Consider the following 17,153-nt stretch of genomic DNA (forward strand, 5'->3'; position numbering starts at 1 on the left):
TGTAATAATTGTACACTGTCAGACTTTCAGACATGCACATATGTGAGCTATCAAGTACTGAGCAATTCCAATCTCAAGTTATAACAAGCAGACACCACAGCCACCAAGTTACAATTACACCAACGCGACAAAAGAAAATATTCAGATTATTTCCTCTCAGAGCGGAGATAGAATTTAAATGTTTGGCGCGAGATTATATAGAGTGCCTGTCGGTTTTGATTTACCATATGATCGTAATATGCTTAGCTGTCGTTAATGTTTCTGCTACTATTCGTGCTAGTGAATTTTTGTTGTTTTTTTTTCTTTCTTCGTCGTTCATAGAACATACACAGTAGCAGAATCTATAAGAGATAGATGCCTTCTAAATAGAGAGGGAGAAGTCTTTTCATATTTTCCAAAATCGAATTAATTCAGTTCATAGCTAAACGTTTAACAGAGCACAGGCAAAATAATAGAGCACAACAAATTATAAAAAAAAATAAATAAATATTAAGAAAATTATATAGAAAATTTATAAGTCAACGATAATATAAATTAAATTTATAGCGAATTCGGAATCAAGTGTTGAAAACGAAAAATATTTTTTTCTGTTTTAGAAATACAAAAAAGAAACAAACTTAGTGCAATTTTATAGAAATATCTTGTGAATCATATTATCAAAATGCATAGCACATTATTGGATGAGGTTTGTAACTGAATTTTTATAATATTTAAATTTATTTACATTTAAACAAAACATCAAAGAAATAAGATTTTTCTAAAACATTCAAAATCTCTTGTATGATTTTGATTTGAAATGAAAGAACATTTTTCATTATTTAGATTTTTCGTGTGCAAAAAGATTTTTTTCTTAAATTAAAAAAAAAAATCATGCAATGTAGCCGGTTTCTACATATAATTGGATACTAATGTATCTTATAATTTATGTCTTTCAATATATATTAAAGTAAAGCTCCAGCCTCAAAATATTAAAACACCACTAAATTCGCAATGGATTTGAATCATTGGACTTTTTTATACAGCTGCAGTGTAAATAAATTTTTACATATCAATTTTCGAAACCAATGGGTTCGAAAATACACCATCTAGATAATAGAAAGACTTTATAGAAGAAATACTATAAAAATCCAAAATTCTTATTGCCGCTGCACACTAGAAAAGACGTTTAATCAGAGTACATAGAGTTATCTTAAAATAGGGTTCTATAATAAATATTGGATATAATAATTATGAACTGAAATCATCTTTAGCACATTTGATCTCAGTTCTAAATTTTTTGAAAAATATCTTGAAAATTTGTGATTTTTAGGTATTCATAAAATAGTAACCGAATAAAGGTCGATATGAGTGCTTTATCAAAATATTAACCTATGTAATCCATATATGACATCTCTCATTGTGGGTCTAAGATAACACCGTGTTTCAAAATTCTGGCAAACATAAAAAGGTTTCTCATTCAACTGATATTTGTACCCAAGGGTTAAACCAATCAAAAGGGCCGTATCCGAATGTGACCTCGGCAAGGCGGGTAGTCTTTACCTCAAGTGATGCTTTTTTTCAATACAGAAAGTCAATCACATCTTGTACATTCCAGAAAACGGTGGCCATAACTTCACCGGCCGATAACACAGACCGTATGCACATTTGGAACCTAACAGCGTTAAACACTGGTCTCTTGGTTACACATGTCCCGAGTAAGAAAATGCGGCACCCATTGCATCGACAATGTATATTTTTCATATGCAAAATGTCTTGGATCCTATACCGGAGGTCTAGGGTTCACGCTTAGGCTATTCAGTCCATTGTGATAGTGCAGTCCATTGTGGAGTGGTGAGCTTCTATCTTTTCACTGAGTGCTACCCGATTAAATGTTTAGCTCAATGACAAGGGACCTATTTTTGTTTAGTCGAGTCCGGGCTAAAACCCAAAAATGTTACGAATTGTTGTACGCTAGACCACAATATACAAAAATATACCAGCAGTACCTATCGAACTACCAAAATAAATGGATGCGGGAGACATATCGAAATTATTTTTTTATTTATTTTATTTATTGCTTTTTTGTGGCGCTAGTAAAACAAGATTTTATATCTTATAATTTACAGTACTAGCTTAATTCCATCGCATTTTAAATTCATATTCATCATAGAATTGCCGTGGCGGAGATAAACATTAAAAAATAAAATTGCGACCATTTTATGATCTCAATGACTTTTTAATGATTACTGTATTGTTGTTATTATTGGTTCTTATCCACAAATATTGGGAAACCTTCGAAACAATTTAAATTAATATTCCTTACAAAAATATCCCCAATAAATTGCTGCTGTATAGAATCCGCAATAAATTAAAAATTGTTTACCAATTTGCGAGTTACAATAAGATCAATATTTCAAAACATAAAACCAGAACACGACTGTGATCAAAATATCAAGAGAAACAAGCCTTCATCAGAAATAATTATGGGTATAAAGAATCATCGAACGAATCATTCTGATCTTATGCAAATAGGCTACTAAATAAATGCTCGAAAAATAAAAATGAAAAATTTAAATTAGCGCTTAGGCATACCAAATAGGATCATGCGTCCCTTTCTAATCCAAATGCTCAGTTTACACCATAGGTATGCCGTGGAATAAAGAGAGGCAAACATTTTTTATATTTTGCATTTTTTAGAATATAGAAAAAGTAATTTCATATATACCATTATTGAAATCTCATTTATACACAATAAATTTCGAAAAACCAAAACATCCCAAATTTCCGGAAATTCTCCAACATTTTCGTCTCCATCCACGAAAAATCCCCTATACTGGCAACACTAATTTGAATAATTTAATGAAGACATGAACCTAAGCTCAGTTCCTTACAGAAGCTAAATATTTAATCCAAAAATACCAAATTTCAATAAAAAGAAAACATTCTTAAAATGTAGTGCTACAAAGAAATGCAAACTATAGTGTTAACCTTTGCGGGGGTAAAATTAACACTAAAAATTTCGAGTATTTTCTTTTGTTTTTCTTTTGCCGGAGTATTTAATAAAGGGTGATTTGTTAAGAGCTTGATAACTTTTTTTTAAAAAAAAACGCATAAAATTTGCAAAATCTCATCGGTTCTTTATTTGAAACGTTAGATTGGTCCATGACATTTACTTTTTGAAGATAATTTCATTTAAATGTTGACCGCGGCTGCGTCTTAGGTGGTCCATTCGGAAAGTCCAATTTTGGGCAACTTTTTCGAGCATTTCGGCCGGAATAGCCCGAATTTCTTCGGAAATGTTGTCTTCCAAAGCTGGAATAGTTGCTGGCTTATTTCTGTAGACTTTAGACTTGACGTAGCCCCACAAAAAATAGTCTAAAGGCGTCAAATCGCATGATCTTGGTGGCCAACTTACCGGTCCATTTCTTGAGATGAATTGTTCTCCGAAGTTTTCCCTCAAAATGGCCATAGAATCGCGAGCTGTGTGGCATGTAGCGCCATCTTGTTGAAACCACATGTCAACCAAGTTCAGTTCTTCCATTTTTGGCAACAAAAAGTTTGTTAGCATCGAACGATAGCGATCGCCATTCACCGTAACGTTGCGTCCAACAGCATCTTTGAAAAAATACGGTCCAATGATTCCACCAGCGTACAAACCACACCAAACAGTGCATTTTTCGGGATGCATGGGCAGTTCTTGAACGGCTTCTGGTTGCTCTTCACTCCAAATGCGGCAATTTTGCTTATTTACGTAGCCATTCAACCAGAAATGAGCCTCATCGCTGAACAAAATTTGTCGATAAAAAAGCGGATTTTCTGCCAACTTTTCTAGGGCCCATTCACTGAAAATTCGACGTTGTGGCAGATCGTTCGGCTATTCATGATGAAATGTCAAAGCATACTGAGCATCTTTCTCTTTGACACCATGTCTGAAATCCCACGTGATCTGTCAAATACTAATGCATGAAAATCCTAACCTCAAAAGAATCACCCTTTAGCATATACAAGAGATCAACACCAAGTAGTGGTAGACAACATATAATAATGGGAGAAGGGTGAGAGTGAGAAAGAGCAAAGATTTATTTACGTTATGTTATTGTCACACACACGCACACTTTATGGGGTGTGCGTTTTTCACTTGTGGGTTGGGATGATGTTTCTTGTTGTTGATGTTTTTAAATTTCCGATTGATTATGTTTGTTGTTGTTATTGTGGCTAATTACGTATCATTCTAAATTTAAATTAACCGACTAATTCATCTTCGTTCACATTTCAAATGTGGCAGCCTGCCGCTGCCAGCAATGACAGTGGTGGCAAACACCGGCATCTTTCTATCACACCTTTGGTGACTACCATTTGTGGGTTGGCAAGCCCAACGTAATATTCTCGATGATGATCGACAAAATTCAATTCTAATGAAATTTTCCGTATTCACTGATGGTGAACACAAATCACAGCCGCCGTCATCATTCGCATCGAAAAGATCATTATCATGCGATTTATAATTAGAGCAAGAGAATCATCATCAAATTTTAAAATGAAAACCAAAAATAATGACATTGTCGTTTGTTCGATTTTCCTCAAAAAGCAACAATAAATCGCCCCCAAAACAAAAATTAAAAAAAAAAAATAAATAAAACAAACGTGGGATAATGAATAATCCCCCTATGGAATAACAGGAGACCCTTGTCCCTCATCACCACTTCACCAAACACTTGTCAGTATACGCCTAAGAATACACCGAGAAGAAAAGTCAAAACAAAGTACATTATATTTTGTCAAAAGTTTCCTATTAAATTACGAGCCAAATTTTTAAAGGGTAACGGATGCCATTCACGGTAGCCACAGCTGGTAGAATTCTACCAAAACAGTAGAGTTTTTACGGGTTGGTAGATTGGTAGAATTCTTCATGTTTTGGTAAATTTTGCAAAATATTTCTGCCTGACAAAATTTTCTATAAAAATAAAATTTTAACAAAATTTTCTATAAAAATAAAATTTTCACAAAATTTTCTATAAAAATAAAATATTAACAAAATTTTCTATAAAAATAAAATTTTGACAAAATTTTTTATAAAAATAAAATTTTGACAAACTTTTCTACAAAAATAAAATTTTGACAAAATGTTCTATAAAAATAAAATTTTAACAACATTTTCTACACACAATTTTTTCTTGACACAATTTTCTAAAAAAAAATTGACAAAATTCTCTATAAAAATAAATTATTGCCAAAATGAAAATAAAATTTAGACAAAAAAAAATTTCTATCAAAATAAAATTTAGACAAAATTTTTTTAAAATAAAATTTTGACAAAATTTTTTTTTTAAATAAAATTTTGACAAAATTTTCTATAAAAATAAAATTTTGACATTTTTTTTAAATAAAATTTTGACAAAATTTTCTAAAAAAATAAAATGTTGACACTATTTTCTATAAAAATAAAATTTTGACAAAATTTTCTATAATAAAATTTTGACAAATTTTTATATAGAAATAAAATTTTGAAAAAATTTTCTATAATAATAAAATTTTGACAAAATTTTTAATACAAAAAAAATTTTGACAAACTTTTCTCTAAAAATAAAATTTTGACATAATTTTCTGTAAAAATAAAATTGACAAAATTCTCTATGAAAATAAAATTTTGCTAAAATTTTCTATGAAAATAAAATTTTGACAATTTTTTTTAAATTTTGACAAAATTTTCTATAAAAATAAAATTTTGACAATTTTTTTTTATAAAAAATTTGGACAAAATTTTCTATAAAAATAAAATGTTGACAATATTTTCTATAAAAATACAATTTGACAAAATTTTCTATAAAAATAAAATTTTGATAAAATTTTCTATTAAAATAAAATTTTCTACAAATATATAATTTTGACACAATTTTCTATAAATATAAAATTTTGACAAAATTTTCTATAAAAGTAAAATGTTGGCAATATTTTCTATAAAAATACAATTTGACAAAATTTTCTATAAAAATAAAATTTTTAATAAAATTTTCTATTAAAATAAAATTTTGACAAAATTTTCTATAAATATAAGATTTTGACACAATTTTCTATAAATATAAAATTTTGTCAAAATTCTCTATAAAAATTTTGACATTTTCTATAGATAAAAAATTTTGAAAAAATTTCTTTGGAAATAAGAAGTGTGTTCCTTTACTTTACTCGTAGTAAAAAGTAGTAAAAGAGAGTAATATTGAAAATCCTCTCAGATTTCTATATTTGTTAAATGTACAGGAACGAAAATATAGTAAAAATTGTAAAAATGTCAAATAAAAAACAAAAGAAGCATTGTGATTTGAATAAATATTTTCAAAACATGTAGGTAAATTAAATCGAAATTTTTTTGACAAATGACAGATTTTTTGCAGGAAACTTCGAAATCCTTATTACGATAGAAAGAAGCTATGGTTTTTACTTTGTTATAAAAAGTACTCCTTTTGCAAAATTTTTAATCAAAGTAAAACTCTGGCTTCTGGGCCATAAAGTAGAGTAATATCAGTATCTTATAAGGTGGGGTTTTTCATTCCGTTTGTAACATATACAAATAACGAATTCTGACTATAGAAAGTATATATAGTCTTGATCAGGGAGAAATTATAAGACGATGTCTCTCTGTCTGGCTATCTGTTGTAATCAGGCTACTTCCTTCAATAATGAACCTATAGTGCTGAAATTTTACCAGACACGTTTTTCTTCTACATGCAGGTCAATTTTGAAGATGGAACTACTTCGGCCTAAGTTTCGATTTTGCTTCCATATGAACCGACCCCCCAATTGGGGTCTTCATGACATAGACATTAAAACTTTTATCCGATTTGCATGAAATTCAAAACGTAGAGGTACTTTTGGTCCATTAAAGGGTGTGCCGAATTTGGTCGGTCAATGTTTTGGTACTTTTTTTCGAAACAAGTGGTATTGGTTCGGCATTGTTTCGAAATTCCAAATTGTGGAGTCTACACGTTAAATCTAGAGCACAAAGGTGCACAAAATTTTCCTCCAGAATACGTAGAATTTTATAAGGAATGTAGTCCTTCTAGACTCAAAATACAGACCCCACTTTGTTCAAATTTTGCAAAAAAATAAATTGTAAGGCCCTATCTCGCAAATATTAGATATATTCGCACACATACAAAATCTTTTTATGGTAGTTTATAAGTTCTATCCAGCAAAGCAAAAATCATGAAAATCGGTGCATAATTGCGCGTTTGCCAAGTAACACTAAATTTCATACATCCGAGGTGTCCAACTTCCAACGTCTATAGACCAGCCCGTGAATCCACTAGGGACCTACAAACCTCTATATATAGAGAAAAACATTTCAGCTTTGGCACAAAGAAAAAATTATGATGATATCTTAATCCATTAAAAAGTTACAGAATTATTTCCAAAAAAAAAAAGCTATTTGGAACTACTTTAGTTTGAAAATTTGAAAACAAATAATTATTTTTGTCATGACATATCTACAACTTTTACTCGAAAGAATTTGTCGAGTAACTTGTAGTAAAAAAATTTTAAAAGAGACATGCATTTTGACATTGTTCTCTTAAAATTGTTTACTACTTTTACTATTTTTTGGGGTTGAGGAACGGTTTCTAGTAAAAACTAGTAAAAGTGGTAACTAGTAGTACGTAAAGGAACACAACTAAGATTAGGACTAAAATTTCTGTAGTAACAAAATAATGACAAAATTTTTATAGAAATAAAATTTTTACAAAATAATATTTTTTTTTTGTTTCGTAGTTTTTTGGTAAAATTTTTTCTAAATTTTGATAAATTATTTTTAGCTCGAGTGGCAGCCGTGATATCATTACCGTATGTTTATCTATGTACTATTCGACTGCTAACATTCTAAGTCGTCATACTAGATTGCATGAACATCGCTCGCACCGCTATAATTTTGCCAAAAATATATCAAATTGGGAATGATAGTAATTCTGGAAATTATACTCCCTTTTTTCTTTTTTTCTGCTCCGTTTTTCCACGGCAGTTATGTCATAATATTTTACTTTTTTAAATTTGTTGATTCAAAAAGTAACCGTGGAAACCGAAAATAGTACCCACATTAATGTAAGAAATTCGGACACAAAATTTACAGATTTTTGTCAATGTTTTCTTTTCCTTCAAATGTGGCCATTTTCTAGAAATTATTTTCAGTGTACAAATTTATAGATTTTTCTTTGCTACGAGAGGGTATAATGATTTGGATGATTTTTTTATTGTTTGTTTATAGTATGACTACATTTTGTTGATATGCTATTGAGGTTTTTCATCTTCAACATTTTGATATTCATGGAAAATTGATTTTTAAACAAAGAAATATTTCTTTAAATGGATTATAATGAATGCAAAAGGGATTCATGTTTTTTGTTGTTCATCTTAAACACCCACAGCTATGTTGTTTTCCCGATTATAGAACATTCGTAGTTGCTTGTCATCATGGTTGTGTGGTAAAATGTTTCCTTATTTGAATTTATGAGTATGAAGCAAATCGATGAAAAATTTATAGGATATTCGTAGAGATTTTTATTTTTAAATTGTATTCCAGCAACAAAGACCTTCCCAAACAGTAATTTGGATTCCCAATTTGTGATTCGGAAGTACTGCAAACTTGTACCATTTTTAATGAATTTTACATGGGCTTATCGTAGGATGGAGTTCTGCATTGGAAGTATGATGAGATTTAAAGAAAATAAAAAAAATTCCACAAATTTCACATTTTATTTTCATCATTTTTTTTATTACACTTTTATTTTCTTATTATCTAAATATTTTCAATTTGAAATTTTTTTTTGCTTCGAGCCTGGGTTTGTTGTCATGCGAAAATGGGTTATTTATAGGCTCCTCTATAGACCCCGATCAAAAATTGAATTTTCTTATATAGATATTTAATTGCTTCCATATACTGAAAAAAACTGTGAATCCACCAGAACAAAAAATTTGGTTAATTTGGAAAATGTAAATTATTTTTAGAAAATTTTACAAACGCTGACATCACGCCAATATCACAAAAATAAGTAAATATTTTCCGACAAATTAAAGAAAATGTATTTATCATAATTAATTTTTTCCACTTGTTAAAGAAAATTTTGCAGTTTGAAGGAAAAAATTGGAGTTCAAAGTTCAAGATGGGCGCATTTTTAGTAAAATTTACAAATTTAAAGAAACAATGAACTATTTTGTTAGAAGTACGAATTTAGTAAATCTTTATGCTTCATTTGTGTATATTTTCCCCCCGTTTTTTAATTCATTTAACTAACATACGTTAAAAAATATTAGAGTAAAAAAGTTAAATTGGATTTAGAGAAATAGAGGGTTCACTTTTTTTGAGTGTATGCTAAGAAGTTTTTAGATACCTTGCCATCGGCAAGTTTTACCAAAACCCAAGTAATTCGACTCAATCAATGGTGGGGGGACAAAAGATTCGGCGTGGGCGAACTCACGGTCGTATCAACATGTTAAATATTAAAGTTTACAAATTAACGTCCAGGGCATAACCGAACACCAAAAAGTTTTTCAACAGTGGATTATCCCACCTAAGTTATGCTAGTGACATTTCTGAGGGTTTCAAAGCTTCTCTAAGTGGTTTCACTGCAAAGTGGAACGACGTTCGGACTCGGCTATAAAAAGGAGGTCCCTTGTCATTAAGCTTAACATGGAATCGGGCAGCACTCAGTGATAAGAAGAAGTTCACCACTGTGGTATCACAATGGTCTGAATAGTCTAAGTGAGCCTAATACATCGGGCTGCCACCTAACCTAACCTAATGCATGACTTCAAAGCTTAATACAAAACAAGTATATACGGCCGTAAGTTCGGCCAGGCCGAATCTTATGTACCCACCCTCAACCATGGACTGCATAGAAACTTGTACTAAAGACTATCATCCACAATCGAAGTAATTGGTCTTTTCAATTGTAAGTTAGTCCATACGGGGTATATATTAAACAAAAAAAAGCCGATTAAATACGTATATAATTCAGTTTGACAAAATTTTTAATAGAAATAAAATTTTTACAAAATTTTCTATAGAAATAAACTTTTGATAAAGCTTTCTATAGCAATAAAATTTTGACAAATTTTTCTATAGAAATAAAATGTTGACAAAATTTTGTATAGTTATAAAATTTTGACAAAATTTTCTATAATAATAAAATTTTAACAAAATTTTCTATAGAAATAACATTTTGATAAAACTTTCTATAGAAATAAAATTTTGATAAAACTTTCTATAGAAATAAAATTTTGACAAAATTTTCTATAGAAATAAAATATGGGTAGATTATTTTTGGGGATCGGCTATATATAACTATAGACCGATACGGACCAATTTTGACATGGTTGGTAGCGGCCATGTACTATCCCAATGTACCAAATTTCAACCGGATCGGATGAATTTTGCTCCTCCAAGAGCTCCAGAGGTCAAATCTGGGGATCGGTTTAAATTGGGTTATATATAATTAAGACCGGTATGGACCAATTTTTGCATGGTTGTTAGAGATCATATACTAACACCACGTACCGAATTTCAACCGGATTGGGTGAATTTTGCTCTTTCAAGGGGCTCCGGAGTTCAAATCTGGGTATCGGTTTATATGGGGGCTATATATAATTATGGAACGATTTTTGCATGGTTTTTAGAGACCATATACTAACACCATGTACCAAATTTCAGCCGGATCGGATGAAATTTGCTTCTCTTAGAGGCTCCGGAGGTCAAATCTGGGGATCGCTTAATATGGGGGCTATATATAATTATGGACCGATGTGGACCAATTTTTGCATGGTTATTACAGACCATATACTAACACCATGTACCAAATTTCAGCCGGATCGGATGAAATTTGCTTCTCTTAGAGGCTCCGCAAGCCAAATCTGGGGATCGGTTTATATGGGGGCTATATATAATTATGGACCGATGTGGACCATGTTTTTGCATGGTTGTTAGAAACCATATACTAAGACCATGTACCAAATTTCAGCCGGATCGGATGAAATTTGCTTCTCTTAGGGGCTCCGCAAGCCAAATCTGGGGATCGGTTTATATGGGGGCTATATATAATTATGAACCGATATGGACCACTTTTTGCATGGTTATTAGAGGGGAGCCACCGTGGTGCAATGGTTAGCATGCCCGCCTTGCATACACAAGGTCGTGGGTTCGATTCCTGCTACGACCGAACACCAAAAAGTTTTTCAGCGGTGGATTATCCCACCTCAGTAATGCTGGTAACATTTCTGAGGGTTTCAAAGCTTCTCTAAGTGGTTTCACTGGAATGTGGAACGCCGTTCGGACTCGGCTATAAAAGGGAGGTCCCTTGTCATTGCTCTTAACATGGAATCGGGCAGCACTCAGTGATAAGAGAGAAGTTCACCACTGTGGTATCACAATGGATTGAATAGTCTAAGTGAGCCTGATACATCGGGCTGCCACATAACCTAACCTAACCTATGGTTATTAGAGACCATATACTAACACCATGTACCAAATTTCAACCGGATCGGATGAATTTTGCTCCTCCAAGCGGCTCTGCAAGCCAAATCTGAGCGTCGGTTTCTATGGGGGCTATACGTAAAATTGGACCGATATGGCCCATTTGCAATACCATCCGACCTACATCAATAACAACTACTTGTGCCAAGTTTCAAGTCGATAGCTTGTTTCGTTCGGAAGTTAGCGTGATTTCAACAGACGGACGGACGGATGGACATGCTCAGATCGACTCAGAATTTCACCGCGACCCAGAATATATATACTTTATGGAGTCTAAGAGCAATATTTCGATGTTTTACAAACGGAATGACAAAGTTAATGTACCCCCCATCCTATGGTGGAGGGTATAAAAAATTGATAAGTTGATGAATTTCTCCTCACTTTGAATTCTTTGGAGATTATCCAAATATCCCCAAATCACAAATTGGTGGATCGGAACATATGTCTCCAAAGATCGTTTTTACTGCGATATTTCACAACACATCTATCCATTTCGACAATTAATTTATTGCTGTGATATATAGATTTCCCATCAAAGCTACGATATTGTCTCCACCATCTAAAGGTTTTATCTATAGATTGTACTCAATTTCATAATATATTGGCAAGCTCATTGTTTTTGTTCAAATTGTGGATTTTTGTTTATTTTATAGTAAAGTACAGTGACCCCATTTAAAATTTATTATTCCACATCATATAGTAACAACAACAAAAACTATAGCAGCGAAACAACAAATATTTGCACAACTATTTTATAAGAAAAGAGTATAATCGGGGCACTTGTACAATTATCTTGATGTATACCTACTAACATCAGTAGCGAGTACTCTACTCTAATCGAATCATTATTATTATTATATGAAGTAATAATAAATTGTATATATTAATATACGCGCGTCTGATGTTCATATTTGTATACATGCATGCATATAAATTCATATTCACTGATAAGGTCCATAACATAAATTGGATTTTGTTTTTTGCCATAATTACTGCACATATCAACAAATAGATTTTGTTTTTTACAAAACTCTTGTGTTGTTCATCTTAGACAATTGCCCTGGAGGTTAGGAGTTCCAAGATCTAGGTCATTGTTAACCTCTGATGCGTGTTGTTCACCTATGAATGACATTGAATGTAGGCTGGGCGGAAACTACGATTAATTGAAAGTGATTGGTGTTTAAATGATTTTTATTTAGTTAATAACACTATGCAACAGGAAAACTTTGATATGATTTTTATCTAATTTAATTTGATTTTAATTATTTTTATCAAATTAAATTTACGACCTTTTTCTATGAAGCTCCGTTAGGCTTTAAGTGCGTTTTAGCAGAAAGTAAATTACAGATATCATCTATCCGGTTCATTTTAATTGAAAATTTTTTTCGGCAGGTTGCATACATTTATAAAGGCATGATGATATAGATATGCTCGCGAACGAAAAAGACTGTTTTTGTCATATGTTTGGATGTAAAAATTATATATTTGGAACTCAAACTTTTTAACACAATATTTTTAAGTGCAAGCATAAAATGTTCATAAACTAGCCTAACATGTTTGGGACATATATGTTAATATGTAAGAACATAACATATTATGTTTGGGACATAAAATTTTTGTAAATATAATATGCTTGGATGCAAACATATATTAATTTAGAAATAGACTATAACCATATACACATGTGGTCAAAATAATAAGTACAGTAGAGTTTTTTATGTTCCATGGTAAATTTAAGAAATATATTCATTGAAAAGCAAAATAAAACAAGTAAGGAAAGTCTAAAGTCGGGCGGGGCCGACTATATTATAACCACTTTGTAGATCTAAATTTTCGATACCACATCACATCCGTTAAATGTGTTGGGGGGCTATATATAAAGGTTTGTCCCAAATACATACATTTAAATATCACTCGATCTGGACAGAATTTGATAGACTTTTACAAAATCTATAGACTCAAAATTTAAGTCGGCTAATGCACTAGGGTGGAACACAATGTTAGTAAAAAAATATGGGAAACATTTAAATCTGAAGCAATTTTAAGGAAACTTCGCAAAAGTTTATTTATGATTTATCGCTCGATATATATGTATTAGAAGTTTAGGAAAATTAGAGTAATTTTTACAACTTTTCGATTAAGCAGTGGCGATTTCACAAGGAAAATGTTGGTATTTTGACAATTTTTGCCGAAATCAGAAAAACATATATATGGGAGCTATATCTAACTCTGAACCGATTTCAACCAAATTTGGCACGCATAGCAAGAATGCTTATTATACTCCCTGTGCAAAATTTCAACTAAATCGCAGTAAAAAATTGGCCTCTGTGGTCATATGAGTGTAAATCCGGCGAAAGCTATATATGGGAGCTATATCTAAATCTGAACCGATTTCAACCAAATATGGCACGCATAGCAACAATGCTAATTCTACTCCCTGTGCAAAATTTCAACTAAACCAGAGTTAAAAATTGGCCTCTGTGGTCATATGAGTGTAAATCGGGCGAAAGGTATATATGGGACCTATATCTAAATCTGAACCGATTTCAACCGAATTTGGCACGCATAGCTACAATGCTAATTCTACTCCCTGTGCAAAATTTCAACTAAATCGGAGCAAAATCGGAGCAAATACCCTGTTCCACACGGTGGAACAGGGTATTATAAGTTAGTGCACAGAAAAAAATATCACCAAAATATTTCCAATTAAAAAGTTAATTGAAGTTGAAATTTTTTTCAATCAATAAATTAATTGGTACAATTAACTTTTTAATCAAGATAGAAACATTAAGATAATTTAGTCAATGATTGAAAATTTTAAAATTTTTAATTAAAAAGTTAATTGATACAATTAACTTTTAATCAAATTCGGAAGACTAAGTCAGTTATAAAAGTGATTAAATTTTTGATTATTTTTTTTTTCAAACAATCAATTGTTAATCCAACTAAAAATTCTAAGCCAATTCAGAATGTAATTGAAAATAGTTACCTTTGTTTAATTGCTAAATTAATTGAGTTTTGCAATCGACATCAATTAAGTTTTTAATTGAATCAATTAAAAACTTAATTGAAATTTGGTAATGAAATCAATTAATTTTTTAATCAAGAATTTTTTCTATGCCCAATTAAAACTGTGATTGATACTATCATTTTCGTGATTGAAGACATTTCAATTAAAAAATTAATTGGATCAATTAATTTCGTGATTGAATCAGAAAAAAAAATTTTTTGTGTGTGCATATGTTTGCAACACCCAGAAGGAGACGAGATAGACACATGGTGTCTTTGGCAAAAATGCTCAGGGTGGGCTCTTGAGTCGATATAGCGATGTCCGTCTGTCCGTGAACACATTTTTGTAATCAAAGTCTAGGTCGCAGTTTTAGTCCAATCGACTTCAAATTTGGCACAGAATAGATCCCTACACAGAAAAAAATATCACCAGAATATTTCCAATTAAAAAGTTAATTGAAGTTGAATGTTTTTTCAATTAATAAATTAATTGATACAATTAACTTTTTAATCAAGGTAGAAACATTAGGTTAATTAAGTCAATGATTGAAAATTTTAAAATTTTTAATTAAAAAATTAATTGATAGAATTAACTTTTTAATCAAATTCAGAAGACGAAGTCATTTAAAAAAAGTGATGAAGTCATACGAGTTACACTCATATGACCACAGAGGCTAATTTTTTGCTCCGATTTAACTGAAATTTTGCACAGGGAGTAGAATTAGCATTATAGCTATGCGTGCAAAATTTGGTTGAAATTGGATCAGATTTAGATATAGCTCCAATATATAGCTTTCGGCCGATTTACACTCATATGACCACAGAGGCCAATTTTTTGGTCCAATTTAGTTGAAATTTTGCACAGATATAGATATAGCTTCCATATATATGTTTTTCTGATTTCGACAAAAATTATCAAAATACCAAAATTTTCCTTGTAAAATCGCCGTCGAAAAGTTGTAAAAATGACTCTAATTTTCCTAAACTTCTAATACATATATATCGAGCAATAAATCATAAATAAACTTTTGCGAAGTTTCCTTAAAATTGCTTCAGATTTAAATGTTTCCCATATTTTTTTACTAACATTGTGTTCCACCTTAGTGCATTAGCCGACTTAAATTCTATAGATTTTGTAGAAGTCTATCAAATTCTGTCCAGATCGAGTGATATTTAAATGTATGCACTCAAAAAAAAGTGAACTCTCTATTTTACTAAAGCCAATTTAACTTTATTTTAGTTCATAGAATTATTATGTTTCGAGAAAGTTTTCTTTACTCTAATAATGTTTTGTGTACGTTAGTTAAACTAACTAAACCCAAGGAAAAAAATATACTCAAATGAAGCATAAAGATTAACTAAATTCGTATCTTCCACAAAATAGTTCAGAATTTCTTTAAATATGTATATTTTACCAAAAATGCGTTCATCATGAACTTCGTATGTCACTAAAGACATTTTTGCAATTTTGAACTCCAAGTTTTTCCTTCAAACTACAAAATTTTCTTTAACAATTGAAAAAACTTAGTTATGTCTAATAAATTTTCTTGAATTTGTCGAAAAATATTTACTTATTTTTATGACATCTGCGTGATGCCAACGTTTGTAATACTGTTTAGTTAAAATTTTCTTCAAATATGCAAAACTTTCTAAAATTAACCGAAAGTTTTCTTCCTGGTGGGTTCACTGTTTTTTCAGTGTGTATTTGGGACAAATTTTTATATATAGCCCCCAACACATTTGAAGGATGTGATATGATATCGAAAATATAGATGTACAAAGTGGTGCAGGGTATAATATAGTCGGCCCCGCCCGACTTTAGACTTTCCTTACTTGTTTTTAAAGGGTGATACGGTCAAAATTTGGTCAAGGGAAAACGCGTGTAAATCGGTGAAATCGTTTATTTAAAAAATCAAATTAAATTTCTTTTTCAAGTTCAATTAGTATAAAATTCAGGAAAAATATTCAGTTAGGCTTTCGCTTTTCCAAATCCGAATTGCCGGGTCTCACGCTTGACACCTGCCATCAGATTTTGTACAGCCACCTTGTCCACCTTCTTCGCCGCAGAAAGCCAGTTTGCCTTGAACTGCTGCTCGTCCTTAGCAGTTTTTTGGTCTTCTTTAGGTTCCGCTTGACAATAGCCCAGTATTTCTCAATTGGGCGGAGCTCTGGCGTGTTGGGAGGGTTCTTGTCCTTGGGAACCACCTGTACTTTGTTGGCGGCGTACCACTCCATGGCTTTTTTACCGCAATGGCAATATGCCAAATCCGGCCAAAACAGTGCGGAACAACCGTGTTTTTTTCAGGAAAGGCAGCAGACGTTTATTCAAACACTCTTTCATGTAAATTTCTTGGTTGACAGTCCCGGAAGCTATGAAAATGCTGCTTTTCAAGCCACAGGTACAGATGGCTTGCCAAACCAGATATTTCTTTGCGAACTTTGACAGTTTTATGTGCTTGAAAATATCTGCGACCTTTCCCATTTCCCTCCGGGATCGCGTTTTGGCCGTCGTATTTTGTTTATCATCGCGATTTGGAGTCACTACCTTCTTGTAAGTCGATAGTCCGGCTCGTTTTTTGGCTCGATGCACGGTTGTAGACGATACACCCAGCTTATTTGCGGCATCTCGGAGAGAGAGCTTAGGATTTCGGCT

The 17,153-nt window shown here is 31.6% G+C and overlaps 1 protein-coding gene across 1 annotated transcript in view; it reads left to right on the forward strand.

Moving 5' to 3' along the window:
* Positions 1–423: 423 nt before the first annotated feature.
* Positions 424–17,153, forward strand: part of Phyhd1 (Phytanoyl-CoA dioxygenase domain containing 1) — a 35,658-nt gene continuing 18,928 nt past the window's right edge. The window contains exon 1 of the mRNA XM_075292475.1: positions 424–685. Within this exon, the coding sequence (XP_075148590.1) occupies positions 662–685 (24 nt within the window). The 5' untranslated portion in view covers positions 424–661. The remainder of the gene's footprint in view (positions 686–17,153) is intronic.

The sequence above is a fragment of the Haematobia irritans genome, chromosome 1, assembly GCF_050003625.1.
Source record: "Haematobia irritans isolate KBUSLIRL chromosome 1, ASM5000362v1, whole genome shotgun sequence".
NCBI lineage: Eukaryota > Metazoa > Arthropoda > Insecta > Diptera > Muscidae > Haematobia > Haematobia irritans.